The sequence below is a fragment of the Grampus griseus genome, assembly GCF_964374135.1.
Source record: "Grampus griseus genome assembly, chromosome: X".
NCBI lineage: Eukaryota > Metazoa > Chordata > Mammalia > Artiodactyla > Delphinidae > Grampus > Grampus griseus.
In genome coordinates, this window is record NC_138999.1 from 87,473,449 (window position 1) to 87,487,310 (window position 13,862).

At 47.6% G+C, this 13,862-nt stretch overlaps 1 protein-coding gene across 1 annotated transcript; it reads right to left on the bottom strand.

Annotated features, from left to right (window-relative positions):
• Positions 1 to 1,094: 1,094 nt before the first annotated feature.
• LOC309817571 (nuclear RNA export factor 2-like) lies at positions 1,095 to 13,649 on the bottom strand (the record flags this gene model as incomplete). The annotated part of the gene is given in 21 exon segments (XM_082646856.1): positions 1,095 to 1,223; positions 1,275 to 1,335; positions 5,919 to 6,101; positions 6,643 to 6,715; positions 7,509 to 7,551; positions 7,647 to 7,675; positions 7,678 to 7,761; positions 7,870 to 7,882; positions 7,884 to 7,935; positions 8,042 to 8,149; positions 8,292 to 8,347; positions 8,431 to 8,553; positions 8,882 to 8,918; positions 10,717 to 10,853; positions 11,011 to 11,118; positions 11,238 to 11,326; positions 11,472 to 11,541; positions 11,680 to 11,760; positions 12,103 to 12,207; positions 13,411 to 13,586; positions 13,640 to 13,649. Coding segments are annotated over 21 exon segments (1,767 nt in total).
• Between the last annotated feature and the right edge of the window lie 213 nt (positions 13,650 to 13,862).

Consider the following 13,862-nt stretch of genomic DNA (forward strand, 5'->3'; position numbering starts at 1 on the left):
GGCATAATTTGTAAACTGGTGGTACCTCACCTGTGTGTTCAATTATACGATTGTAACTTGAAATTTGGTACTGCTATTATTTTAATTTCAAAAATTATGCCCGCTTGTTGTCTAAAGTGCAAAAATTACAGAAGTACAGAAAATAAGTTGTGCAAGTGTCCCTTTCAACGCTTGCCTGCAATTCTCTACTGCTAATTGCATTTATGAGAAAGGTCACACAGACCTGACCATAATGTGAGATTCCATGTTATTGTTGTTTGTTTGGAAGTGAAATTAAATGGCTCAAGCACATGAGAAATGCATGGGCAGACAGGCTGACTCTCCCCTACTCTAAGGTACTGAAGTGAGATCCCTCCCACAGTGCACCTTCAGAAAGGGAGAGGGGGCAGTACAGTGGATGGATGAGAATCCTTATGGAAGCATGGTGAGAGGTGTGAAAAGGCCTGTTTCTCATTCACCTGTATGCAAATCTTGAAATTGTTCATGGTATGGTCTTTGGAAATGATTATGGACAAGAAGTAAAACATGTTCATCCTCATCTTCCTCCTTCCTTACAAAGCCCTCCACTAGCCAGTCGGCATCCCTTGCAAAGTCTCTGTTGTTCCGGGTCATATGCCTGTTTCTGAGAGTGTCTAGGTAGAGCATTTGACTGAGTCACTCTGCCTCCAAAAACCAATCCCTGGACGCATATCACGTCCCCTCTCATCAGAATTTATTGACAAACTACCTATGGAGTCAAGCCTGATATATCTGCTAGGGATTGCCAGGGTCAATGGGGGTCGGGCAGGAAGGCAACCAAGGCCTTTCAGGCCTGGACTCACTGGCTCATGATTGGGGCAGGGAATAGCAATGCAGAACACACAACATACAACATGCAACATCACTCTTTATTATGAAAACAAACAGCAATTGTGAGTGTGGAAAATACAGAAACAACTGACCCTTCAGTTGGCTATGTTACCTGGCCTACAAGGTAACTCTGCATTCTTTGTCGGCCAGGCCTCCAACCCTGTTCATGGGCATGGCCTGAGGCTGGAGAAAAGAGAAACAATGATGATATGGATGAAGACAAAGACGGCATCCAAGCACTCCTTTTAGGGGATTTCTTTGAAGGCCTCTTCTGGGATCTTGCACTTGGTCTGGAGAGAAGGAGTCGCGATGTCAGAAGAGCCAGCTCCCCAAGTTCCACTCTTAGGCCACCGGCCTCCACCTTCTTGGCCTCCCTGAAGGCCCAGAAACATTCATCTTTAACCCACTTGATTCCCAGACCTCACCTTGAGCATACTTAAGACCTGAACAGCTCTGGTGTAGTTCCATTCGTTGTCCTGAAGGTACCTGCAGTGGGAGAACAACAGGTGATCTCCATTAGTACCACAGTAGAGTCACGCTGACCATGCAATGACACCGCTAAATCTATGCCACTTTCTTGCTGAGACACATGTACCAGTATGAACACTATGTGTAATGACGTAGAAAGACCCAGTGGAAAGCAAACCATCTATCACTAGCATTCATGCCCACTAGAATTCAAAACACAAAAGTAGAGCTGTGCAAAAGAACAAGGGAACTTAATATACACTGATCAAGGAAGATGTTCAAGAAAATAACAAGTGAAAAATTTTTTTGCTTTTGTTTTTGTTTTGTTTTCCCTTCCCCCTCCCCGTGTCCTCAAGTCCATTCTATGTCTGCATCTTTATTCCTGTCCTACCCTTAGGTTCGTCAGAATCTTTCTTTTTCTTTTAGATTCCATACTAGTCTTTTTTTTTTAACATCTTTATTGGAATATAATTGTTTACAATGGTGTGTTAGTTTCTGCTTTCTAACAAAGTGAATCAGTTATACCTATACATATATCCCCATATCTCTTCCCTCTTGCGTCTCCCTCCCTCCCACCCTCCCTATCCCACCCCTCTGGGTGGTCACAAAGCACCGAGCTGATTTCCCTGTGCTATGCGGCTGCTTCCCACTAGCTATCAATTTTACATTTGGTAGTGTATATATGTCCATGCCACTCTCTCACTTTGTCACAGCTCACTCTTCCCCTTCCCCATATCCTCAAGTCCGTCCTCCAGTAAGTCTGTGTCTTTATTCCTGTCTTACCCCTAGGTTCTTCATGACCTTTTTTTTTTTTTAGATTCCATATATATGTGTTAGCATACGGTATTTATTTTTCTCCTTCTGACTTACTTCACTCTGTATGACAGACTCTAGGTCCATCCACCTCACTACGAATAACTCAATTTTGTTTCTTTTTATGGCTGAGTAATATTACATTGTATATAAGTGCCACATCTTCTTTATCCATTCATCCGATGATGGGCACTTAGGTTGTTTCCATCTCTGGGCTATTGTAAATAGAGCTGCAATGAACATTGTGGTACATGACTCTTTTTGAATTATGGTTTTCTCAGGGTATATGCCCAGTAGTGGGATTGCTGGGTCATATGGTAGTTCTATTTGTAGTTTTTTAAGGAACCTCCATACTGTTCTCCATAGTGACTGTATCAATTTACATTCCCACCAACAGTGCAAGAGGGTTCCCTTTTCTCCACACCCTCTCCAGCATTTATTGTCTGTAGATTTTTTGATGATAGCCGTTAAGTGAAACATTTTTAAGTACAAATTTCCAGCCATCTTTTTTTGAGATATAATGTACACACTATTTTAAAGAATACAAGTCAGTGCTTTTTAGGATATCCACAAGATTGTACAACTATCTAATTCCAAAATAGTTTTATCACCTTGAAAAGAAACTCCTTAACCATTAGTGATCACTCCCTATTCCTCCCCTTCCCCCAGAACCTGGCAACCACTAATCTGCTTTTGGTCCCTGTGGATTTGCCGATTCTGGACATTTCACACTATATTCAACTTTTGTGACTGGCTTTTCACTTAGCATAATGTTTTCAAGGTTGATCATGTTATGACATATATCAGAAGTGTACATTTTTATGAGTGAATAATATTCTACTATATGGATGTACCAGATTTATTCATCCATGCGTCAGCTAAAGGACATTTGGGTTGTTTCCACTTTTCGGCTATTATCAATAATGCTGCTATGAACGTTCCTGAACAAGTTTTAGAGTGAACGTATGTTCTCATTTCTCCTGGTAGATACTTGGGAGTAGGATTACTGGGTCATTTGGTAAATCCGTGTTTAACATTTTGAGGAACTGCCAAATTTTTTTCCCAAAGTGAGTGCTCCACTGAACCTTGATACCTGTAATATATGAGAGTTCTAATTTCTCCACATCCTCACCTACGCTTATCTTTTGTTTCATTGATTAAAGCCATCTTAGCGTATGTGAAGTGGTTGTTCTGATTTGTATTTTCCTAATGATTAATGATGTTGAGCACGTTTTCATGTGCTTGTTGGTCACTTGTATACAATCTTTAGAGAAACATCTATTCAAATCCTTTCTCCATTTTTAAATGGGATATTTATCTTTTGATTGTTGAGTTGTGAAATCCTTCAATATTCTAGATAGTAGATCTTATCAGATACGAGATTTGCAAATATTTTCTCCCATTTTGTGGGTTGTATTTTCACTTTCTTGATAGTGTCCTTTAATGTACAGAAGTTTTTACTTTTTTTTTTTTTTTTTTTTTTTTTTTTTGCGGTACGCGGGCCTCTCACTGTTGTGACCTCTCCCGTTGCGGAGCACAGGCTCCGGACGTGCAGGCCCAGCAGCCATGGCTCATGGGCTCAGCCGTTCTGCAGCATGTGGGATCTTCCCAGACCGGGGCACAAACCTGTGTCCCCTGCATCGGCAGGTGGACTCTTAACCGCTGCGCCACCAGGGAAGCCCAGAAGTTTTTACTTTTGATGAAGAGCAATTTACTTGTTTCTTTGGTTGCTTGTGCTTTTGGTGTCATATACAAGAAACCGTTGCCTAATTCAAGGTCATGAAGATATACACCTCTGTTTTCATCTAAGTGTTTTTTTATATTTTATTGGAGTTAATTTACTTACAATGTTGTGTTAGTTTCAGTTATACAACAAAGTGAATCAGTTATATATAACTCCATTCTTTTTCAGATTCTTTTCCCATATAGGTTATTACAGAATATTGAGTAGAGTTCTTTGTGCTATACAGTAGGTCCTTATTAGTTATCTATTTTATATATAGTAGTGTGTATATGTTAATCCCAATCTCCTAATTTATCACTTCCCCCCCCACATTTCCCCTTTGGTAACCATAAGGTTTCATTTCGAGAACTGTGAGTCTGTTTCTGATTTGTAAATAAGTTCATTGGTATTGTTTTTATTATATTCCACATATAAGTGATATATGATATTTGTCTTTCTCTGTCTTACTTCACTTACCCAATCAAAAAATGGGCAGAAGATCTAAACAGACATTTCTCCAAAGAAGACATACAGATGGCCAAAAAGCACATGAAAAGATGCTCAACATAACTAATTATTAGAGAAATGCAAATCAAAACTACAATGAGGTGTCACCACACACGGGTCAGAATGGCCATCATCAAAAAATCTACAAACAATAAATGCTGGAGAGGGTGTGGAGAAAAGGGAACCCTCCTACACTGTTGGTGGGAATGTAAATTGATACAGCCACTATGGAGAACAGTACGGAGGTTCCTTAAAAAAACTAAAAATGGAGGTACTGTATGATCCAGCAATCCCACTCCTGAGCATATATCCAGAGAAAACCATAATTCGAAAAGATACATGCAGCCCAATGTTCATTTTAGCACTATGTACAATAGCCAAGACATGGAAGCAACCTAAATGTCCATCAACAGAGGAATGGATAAAGAAAGTGTGGTACATATACACAATGGAATATTACTCAGCCATTAAAAAGAATGAAATAATGCCAGCTGCAGCAACATGGATGGACCTAGAGGTTATCATACTAAGTGAAAAAAGTCAGTAAGGGTTTTTACAGTTGTAGACTCTACATTAGGCCTTTGATCCATTTTGAGTCAATATTTGTATACGGTGTGTGACAGGGGTCAAAATTATTATTTTTTTGCATGTTAATACCCATGTGTCCCAGAACCACCTGTTTAAAAGACTATTTTTTTCTCCATTAATTATTTTGGCACCTATTGAAAATTAATTGGCTACAAGTGTCAGGGTTTCATTCTCGACTCTCAGTTCTATTGCATTCACCAATCAAAAGTCAGTGTCATACAGTCTTGATTATAGTACCTTTGTAGTAAGTTTTGAAATTGTGAAGATCAGGACTTGTGAGTTCTCAACTTTATTCCCTTTCAATATTGCTTTGACTACTCTGAGTCTATTGCATTTCCATGTGAATTGTAGAATCACCTTATCAATTTCTGGAAAGGAGCCAACAGTGACTTTGATAGATATGGTGTAGACTCTGTAGACCACTTTGAATAGTATTATCATCTTAACAATATTAAGTCTTCCAGTCTACAAACACAGAATGTCCTTCCATTTTTTTGAGGTTTTGTTTAAGTTATTCCAACAATGTTTTGAAGATTTTAAAGTATAAGTTTCTCACTTCTTTAGTTACATTTCTTTCTAAGTATTTATTCTTTTTGGTTCTACGATAAACCAAATTGTTTTCTTAATTTCAATTTAGGATTTTTCATTGTAAGTGCATAGAAATACAAATGATTTTTGTGTATTGATCTTATATCCTGAGATTCTGCTGAACTTGTTTATGTATTCTTACAGTATCTTAGCAAATTTCTTAGGATTTTCCATATAAAAGATCATGTCATCTGAGCATAATATTATTTTTAAAATGCTTCACATATATCACCATAAAATTAGGATACGTTTTTCATGAGCTTCCTTTTTTTCTGGAAGCAAAATACCCAAATACTTATTTTTCCAAATTGTCTGTGTGTTCCCTTTTTAATTCCCTCATTCTCCCAGCTCTCTCTTATCCTCATGCACACAAAATACTCACTTCTGAGACCACTGGAGGTTCATCCCAGACTGAGTGGAGAAAGCTTGTACCATTTGCTGCTGCTCCCAGTAGAAACTGGGCATGGAGCTGGTGGAGGGTGTGGGTACTGGGATGGAGAATGTGCTCTTGCTCTTTTTAGGGCTGACATCCCATACAAACAGCTCGTCATTCATGATGAAAAGACTGAAGGAAAAATGGTCACTCAGATAACTGGACAGGTGAACACCACCACACCCCTAACAACAATCTTGCTCCCACTGGCACTCAGCAACCAGATTCCTTCCACGTCCCTCCTGTGTCTGTCTCCCCGGTTCCTTGACTGGTACCTCTGCCCCTCCCCACAAAGCCCACCGTTGGAGAGACTGTCTTCCACCTTCACTCGATTTATAGGTTTATCCCCAACCCACGGGCAATTTTGTATTTACACTTTACCACACCCCAAGGGGTGGACAGTCTGATCCCCATTCTTGGAAGGAGACACTGAGTCACAGAGAGGTCATGCGACTTGACCAAGGTCACAGAGCGAGTGAGTGTTAGGTCAAGGAGATAATGCATAGGCCGATTCCAGAGCCCATGCTCTTCTTAACCACTAGGCTACACTGCTCTTGGGATCCCCCTGCTGGCTTTCCACAATACCGAGTAAACCTAAGATCTGCACCACCACATTCCCACGCCCCCGAGCCCAGGCTGGGATGGACATTCCCACCCACAACAGGGCTCTCACCTGGAATAGTTGGCAGGGGTAGTGGTGAAGGTCCGGGTGAAGGCACACAAACAGCCCTGAGAACTTCCTTCCACTTCAACAGCAAACAAACAACAGTACCCCTTACAGCTGCACGTGCTGTACACGCTCACACAGCGGTCCCCAGTCAGGGTGTGACTGGACACTCATGCTGAGAGGGCAGTTGTTCACGGGGGCCAGGGTGTTGGGAATGGGGAGGGCAACTATAGGAGCAGTCTGCGCCCAGTGACAGGGCCCCTGACGACCACCACACAAGTTCACGGGGTGCATTTTTCACAGCCGCCCAAGAGGTGGATACTACTACCCCATTGTGCAAATGCGGAAACTGCGAGGTTAATTAATGGCCCAAGTTCTCAGAGTAAGTATTTGGGTTGAGAGCCACCAAACTCCACAGCCTGTGTCCCCAACACCCAGGGTGTGGAGGGCAGACAGGCACGGACAGAGCTCAGACTTGGGTGTCCTGTGGGAAGACTGAGGGTTGGAGAACACAGAGAGGAAGGGGAGGGAGGGGAGGGGAGGGGAGGGAATAGAGGGGAGGGGAGGGGAGGGAGGGGGAGGGAAATGAAGGGATGGGAAGGGAAGGGAAGGGAGGGGAAGGGAAAGGAAGGGAAGGGAAGGGAAGGGAAGAGAAAGGGAGGGAAGGGAGGGGAGGGGAAAGGAGGGGAAAGGCAGGTAAGGTAAGGGAAGGGCAAGGAAGGGAAGGGAAGGGGTCAGGGAAGAGAAGGGAAGGGAAGGGAAGGGAAGGGAAGGCGACGGAGGGGTCAGAGAAGCTGGGTGGTTAAGGGAATGAGCCTGGCCACGGGAAGGGAGCAGTGGGGAATCTGGGGAGGGGGTCTACACACACTCACCTTCCTTGAACAGCCCGTTGACAGAGAAGCAGAGCATCGTTCCCTGAAAGGGAAGAGTTGAGGTGCCCAGACACCACATCCACCTCCCATCCACCTGCGGCTTCCTGGGCCCACGCGAGGGAGGAAGCAGGCGCTCACCGTCTGGAACCACGTGTCCACCAGAAGGAGCTGAAGTCATGTTGAGTCTTGGGCAACACACAGAGAGTGTGCACAATGACACGTTTTGTGGGCTTCAGCAGCTGGACCCGCAGGTCTGTGAGGGGAGGGGAAGCGAGTGAAGGTCAGGGGCTGCCACACCCTGGGCCCTATGATTGACCCCTTCACCGCCCTTTCCCACCCAGTCTCCCCATCACACACTCACAGGGGTCCTTCATATTCCTGCTTCTTCATATTCCTGCTGTCCTTGAAATACTCGCACAAGCTGCTTCTAGGAGACAAAGAGCAACAGTGGGTGGTGGGTGTTTGCAGGAGCTGGCCTGTGTCTGCTGGGGGGCCACAAGGCCCGGGAGCACAGCCTGTGCTGTCATACTCACGGGGCTGGGTCCTCGGGGTGGAAGGGAATCGTCAGGGAGAAGCAGGCCTCCTCGTGATAAGCACCCGCGAGAACCTGTCTGTCTCCATAGTCATGGATCAAGTAGTACCTAAGGAGGAGCAATGAAGACAGTCTATCTCTGTGGTCTGGACCTCAAATGGACTTGAAAACTCCCCTGAGCATACCTGTGCTTAGGTGGCCTCACCTGTCCTAGACCTGCCCCCCTTGCTCACCTTCCCAGAGATACTTACTGCTTCAGGAATTGCAGGACTAGGCTCTTCAGCTCATCAGATCCAAAGTAGCTTCCCTGGAATCAAATGGCACTTGAGACTATGCAGTAGATAAAGCCTCCCTGCAACACCCCAAATGTTGTTTGATCCTTTTCCTCACCTTGCAGGGCTTTACTATGTAGGGAGTGTCAACGTCAACGGTCACTGGTGACGGTAACTCCTGGCCATCCTGGAGAAGGGAAGAGGAAGTCAGGAGTGGAGACCAGGGGAGTGGCCCTGGATGATCCGGGAAAAGGATGGGCCCAGGAGGGTGAGGGTCAGAGGTCAGGTGTGAAAGGGCCCTGGAAATTCCGTGGGAAAGCTTACAGTGGATGTCTTCATCATGAGGTCCTGGAAGTCTCTAGTGTTATATTCAACTTGTGTGTGTGCGTGTGTGTATTTATGGGTATTTTTCCAGCAAGTATATCCATGTCATTTTCAGGAGTCCATGTCCCCCAAAATGGTTAAGGTTCTGATGCTAATATGTGATCTAGGCAAGACCCAAAGGGCTTGAGGGCAGGTGCACAGGCCACCGACATTTGTAAGAGACAATGATTTACGTAGGCACTTACCAGGCGTAACAACTTCGGGAAACATTCTCTGATGGCCCTGTCCAAAACCAAAAATAGAGAAGAGGTGGTTGATGGTTCAAGGTTGCAATGCTTCCTTTGAGTTAAAACAATAATACCATAAACAGAGATCAGTGTGTTCTGGCCAATCCAGCAGCACCCTTTGCCCACCTCTGCTCCTGATTTTAAGGGTTTTCGGTCCACTTGCCTGTTGAGCACTGAGCATCTGTCATCTTACTGTCTGAAAGGCACTGTTTCCTCATCTCTCTCAGTACCTTCACTTTAATATTCCTCCCCTCCCTCCCTTCCTCTCCTTCGCCTTGGTAGCTCCCACCCAGACTACTCGGACTCCCTTCTCCAGTGCCACAGGGACCAGCATTTCAAACCCGTGCTGCAGGGCTTCCTTCTCCTCCCTCCCTTCCTCCAGAGCCCCACTGAATGCTGTGGGGAGAAGAGGGGATGGAGTGGGAGCCCGGGCCTCTGCTACCTCACTGGGGGTCCAGCACTCTGGCAAGACCCCGACACCCCCCGGGATGGCCCAGGATGCTGGGACAGTGAGGTGAGTGAGGTGGGGCTCAGGGAGGGAGATGGAGGTGATGAAGACAGAAGGGGAGTGAAGGTAGGAAAGGAGAGATGAGAGAGACATAGGGGCACAGAGACAAGGGAGAGAGAGAAAACAAAGGGAAGGAAAAGAAGCTCTCCAGTGGTCGGGGTCAGGGAAGAAGAGAGAAGAAAGGGGAAAAGGCACACCTGTTGCAGCTCTTCACCTGCCCCAGAATCGCCCAGACACACCAGGTAGGAAGGGAAAATATGCACATGTTGGGCTGGGGGCCCACTGGATGCTGGCTGAAACTATGTCACCTGTGTGAGCTCAGCCAGACTTGGGCACGGGAAACCGAGCAGCCATGGGGGCAGATCTTCCTCAGAAGGAGGAAAGGGTCAGGTCCCAGCTCAGTATGGGGTTGAGGATCCGTGGCCCCCTCTGATGATCACCGTCTTCTCTCCCGATGACCCCTGCACCTCTCTGAGTTGGTTCTTTATCTGAGGAATCATACCTGTCTCAGGCTGCCCAGGGCTCCTGTGAAGGACCAGGCGGGATGATGTGACGTGTGCAGGGAGGGATGGGAAGTGCCCCTCAGAGGCCTGTCCTTCTCTCTCCTCTACCACCTCTGCCCTCTGCCTTCCACTCCTGCCTCAGGAAGCCCTCTGATCACTGGCAGGGGCCCACGTCTGGCCCCTTGACTCAAGGAGCCCTGCTTTCTCCCAAGGAGGGTCCAGCTCCTGGCATTGGGCCAGCAGAATGGATGTCATGACAGCAGCCACCCATGGCCTCAGCCCTCAGCATGGCGCAGGAAAGCCCCCATGTCAACCTGGGAGAGGAGGGGGGATCCATTTGGAGGAAGGGGAAGAGGGCCCCTCTCAGAACGGGGGAGGCAAACCCCATCTCAGCACGAAGAAGGAAGGCTTCTCTCAGCAAGAAGCCCTGGACAGGAGGACCCTTCTCAGTCCAGGGCGCCAGCATCTGGATCAAGGCTGGTCGCTCCTGGTCCTGGTGAGGAGGAGAAGCCCTGCTTCTTGGGGCACACTCTTGGGAGGTCTTGCTGGAATATATCTGGGCGCAGAGAGCTGGAAACAGACCCCAGAGCGCCTGCAGAGGTGAGCAGGTCAGGGGAAGGAAACTCCTCACCGGTGATAGGCACAGAGAGAGCAGAAGGTGGGGCCTGTGATCCTCCCAGAAGACCAGGGCTGCCACCTTTGGCAAAGGGGCACTGTCACAGATAGTCTAGGCTCCCATGGGTGAAGGTCACCAAGAAGGGTGACAGGGTGTTCACACTGACCTTACATAGGTGGACTGGTCTGGGAAAGTGTCACACAATGGGTTCCCTTGCAGCCACAGCTCTTCAAGCTTCAGCCCTTGCATCTTGCTCAACTCCCACATAGACGTCAGCTGAGAAATATGGGGCAGAAGTGGGAAAAGGAATCCCAGGGAAAGAGGGACATCTGGATCCCTGCACCCCCAGACCCCTCCCTCCCACACAGGTACCTTCACCTGCCTCCTGTCATCACTCTGATGGCCACTAACATGCCCCCCCCACTCTCAACCCAACTTTGACCTGGCTCCCTCTTCTCACCTCATTTTTGGAGAGGTTCAGGATCTTGACGGTGAGGGCCATCTGTATAATGTCAGACAGGCCATTCAGCTGGTACAGTTTGTTGTTGCTCAAGTTCAAGGACAACAGCTTTGTGGCAAGAAGAGGTAGAGTGAAGGTTACTATCTAGGACCTTGGAGACAAATCTGCCCTCCTCCCCATCTCTTCCACCCCCTACCCTAATACCAGCACTGGGCCTACAGCCTCACCTCAGGGAAATTCTTTTCGATGACCTGCAGGGTGGCAGTCATGCAGCTTCTTCGATTCAGAAATATATCAATATCATAGCCCACCAAGTCTTCAGGAAGGAGAGGGGAGGGAATCAGATGGCTGAGTGGGGTGTGGGGCCAGCACCAGCCCCTCCCCACGTTACCATCCCTAAGTCTCCCTCCAGGAAGACCCCTGTGCCTCGCACGCCCTAGAATTACTGCTGTCAGCCGTACCTGGGTCAAGGCGGAGCCTCTGGAGGTCAAGAGCTTGCTGGGAGACATCAAATCGTTTGCTCAAGGTCAGCTGCAGAGAGAGAGATGGAGAGAGCCGCTCTGAGGCTGTGGTGGTGGCAGGGAAATCGGGGGCGAGCGGGATGGGGGACTGGAAGAAGGAGAGGTGGGTCTGAGCATTGGCACACAACATGCCTTGCATCTGCATTACCTTTAGCTGCTCCATTTCTTCTGGCTTCAACTTATACCGCACAGAGTAGGGAACAGCGGAGGGCCTGACAAAGACAGGTATCTACAGCAAGAAGAGGTGGGGTAAGCACCAGGAACTCTAGTTCCAAAGAAGAAAACCAGGGGCTTCCCTGGTGGCGCAGTGGTTGAGCGTCCGTCTGCCGATGCAGGGGACACGGGTTCGTGCCCCGATTCGGGAGGATCCCACGTGCCGCGGAGTGGCTGGGACCGTGAGCCGCGGCCGCTGCGCCTGGGCGTCTGGATCCTGTGCTCCGCGACGGGAGAGGCCACAATGGTGAGAGGCCCGCGTACCGCAAAACAAACAAACAAACAAACAAAAAAAACCCAGCCCCTGGCCTGTACTCCAACCTCAGGGTGAGGTACACGTAACGCCCTCAACACACACCTTTCCTCTCTCCTCGTCATGTATCTTGTAGCTGACATCCATCAATGCACAGGCAGTGCTAGCTTCCTGGACAAAGAATCGAGCCCCATTTTTCACAAAGTGGAACTACAGGGATTGAATGCAACAGCAATAGAATCAGAAGCCAACAGACCCTGCTGAACCAGGTCTCTCTCTCCCCCTTCCCTGTGCCCACGCGTCTGGCTTCGGCATCCTCTCTTACGTCCACTGGAGTGAAGGGGACACTGCAATGTCTCTGGATTGACTTCATTAGCCATGTCTTGTCATACTTTATCCCACAAGGAATCTAAGGATGAAAAGAAGGCATGGGAGAGAGGACAGACAACAGGGAATTTAGGCTGGAGGACGAATCTTTTCCTGTTCTTTCCCGGCCTTCTACTGAGCTTGAAAGGGCTTGTAAAGAAGGGACCACTGGCATGATTTCTTATGGGTGTGCGTAATATGGATTTCCTAAGTACTCCTTCTCTCCAGTCAAACTCTCTTCCACATAATCAAGGTGTCAGAGATGATGTTCCTTTTATAAATTTGCAGGAGATCCTACCCAGCGCACACACTGCTTGCCCCTCAGACAAGGTCTCCAGAGGCTCGAACCTCTGTCTCCCACACTCAGCTTGCCAAACTGAGACCTCCAATGTGGAGTCGCTCCATATCCTTGGCAGTAGTTTCCACCTTTGCTTTGAGACAGGCTCCTCCGTTCTCCTCACGGTCAGCCTGTTCCCTTTACATTGCTTCTCTGAACCTGCCCTTAGATGAACAAGACTGTTAACTCCTGGTAATAAAAAGGACAGATTACAAACTGTCCCCAGTGAAAGAACCAGCATCTCTACATGAGACCAACACAGCTCCCCCTACCTTTTCTCTCCTGCACATTCCATACATTTTTCAGGATACTCACTGTGACCCTGAACCAGCTCCCTGGGGTTCCATCTTGTGTGTTCTCCCCCATTTCTCTCTCCAGAGGTTTTCTGTTTCTCCACATAGTAGTATGCATGTGGCCTTCACTGTGCCATCTCACTCCTCTCTTGTTGCCTGGGATGGTACGGGGAGAGCTGCAGGGGGGATATGGAGAGAAGGCGGGTGAGTGGCCTTAAGTGCTAAGAAAGTCTTCTGTACACCCTCGTGTCTTTGACACCAGCACTACAATTAGGATTGCTCAACCATTATTTCACTTCTAGCATGCCTCAGATTTGCAGTGAGAGAAGAAAAACAAGTCCACGGAACGTGAGAGAGGTGCATAGTCCCAGGGGCTGCTGTGCACAAACCCTGCTGCCTGGCCACTTACTGGCTTACTTCGGGGTCCTCCTGGACATCCCTCTTCACCACGTTTCCATCATCCTCCTGGAGGTGTGAGGGCTGAGGCTCACATCTATCGTGTTCATAATGAGGGCTCCTCTCGCCAGAATTACCTGGGAAAGAACTCCAGCCTTTCTTTCTTCCTTGAGGTGGTCTACCACCATCACTGTATTCTGAAAAGAGGAACAAAAATACAAGTTTGCAGACACATCTGTGGTCCACTTACCACATTCCATGTCTTAGGCTAACAGCATGGTAGGGCAGGCAAAGTGCCAACCTGGCCTAAGGGACCAGTCCCACAAGCCTCAGAAAGGACACTCTTCTGCCTGTGCAGAGAGGACAGCCTTATCCAACAGATGGCACTATCAGGGGAAGAATCGAGGAGGAGCAGGATGAGGAAGAGGACGACAAAGAGGGAGGAGAAAGAGGAGGCAGGAGAGGACAACTGC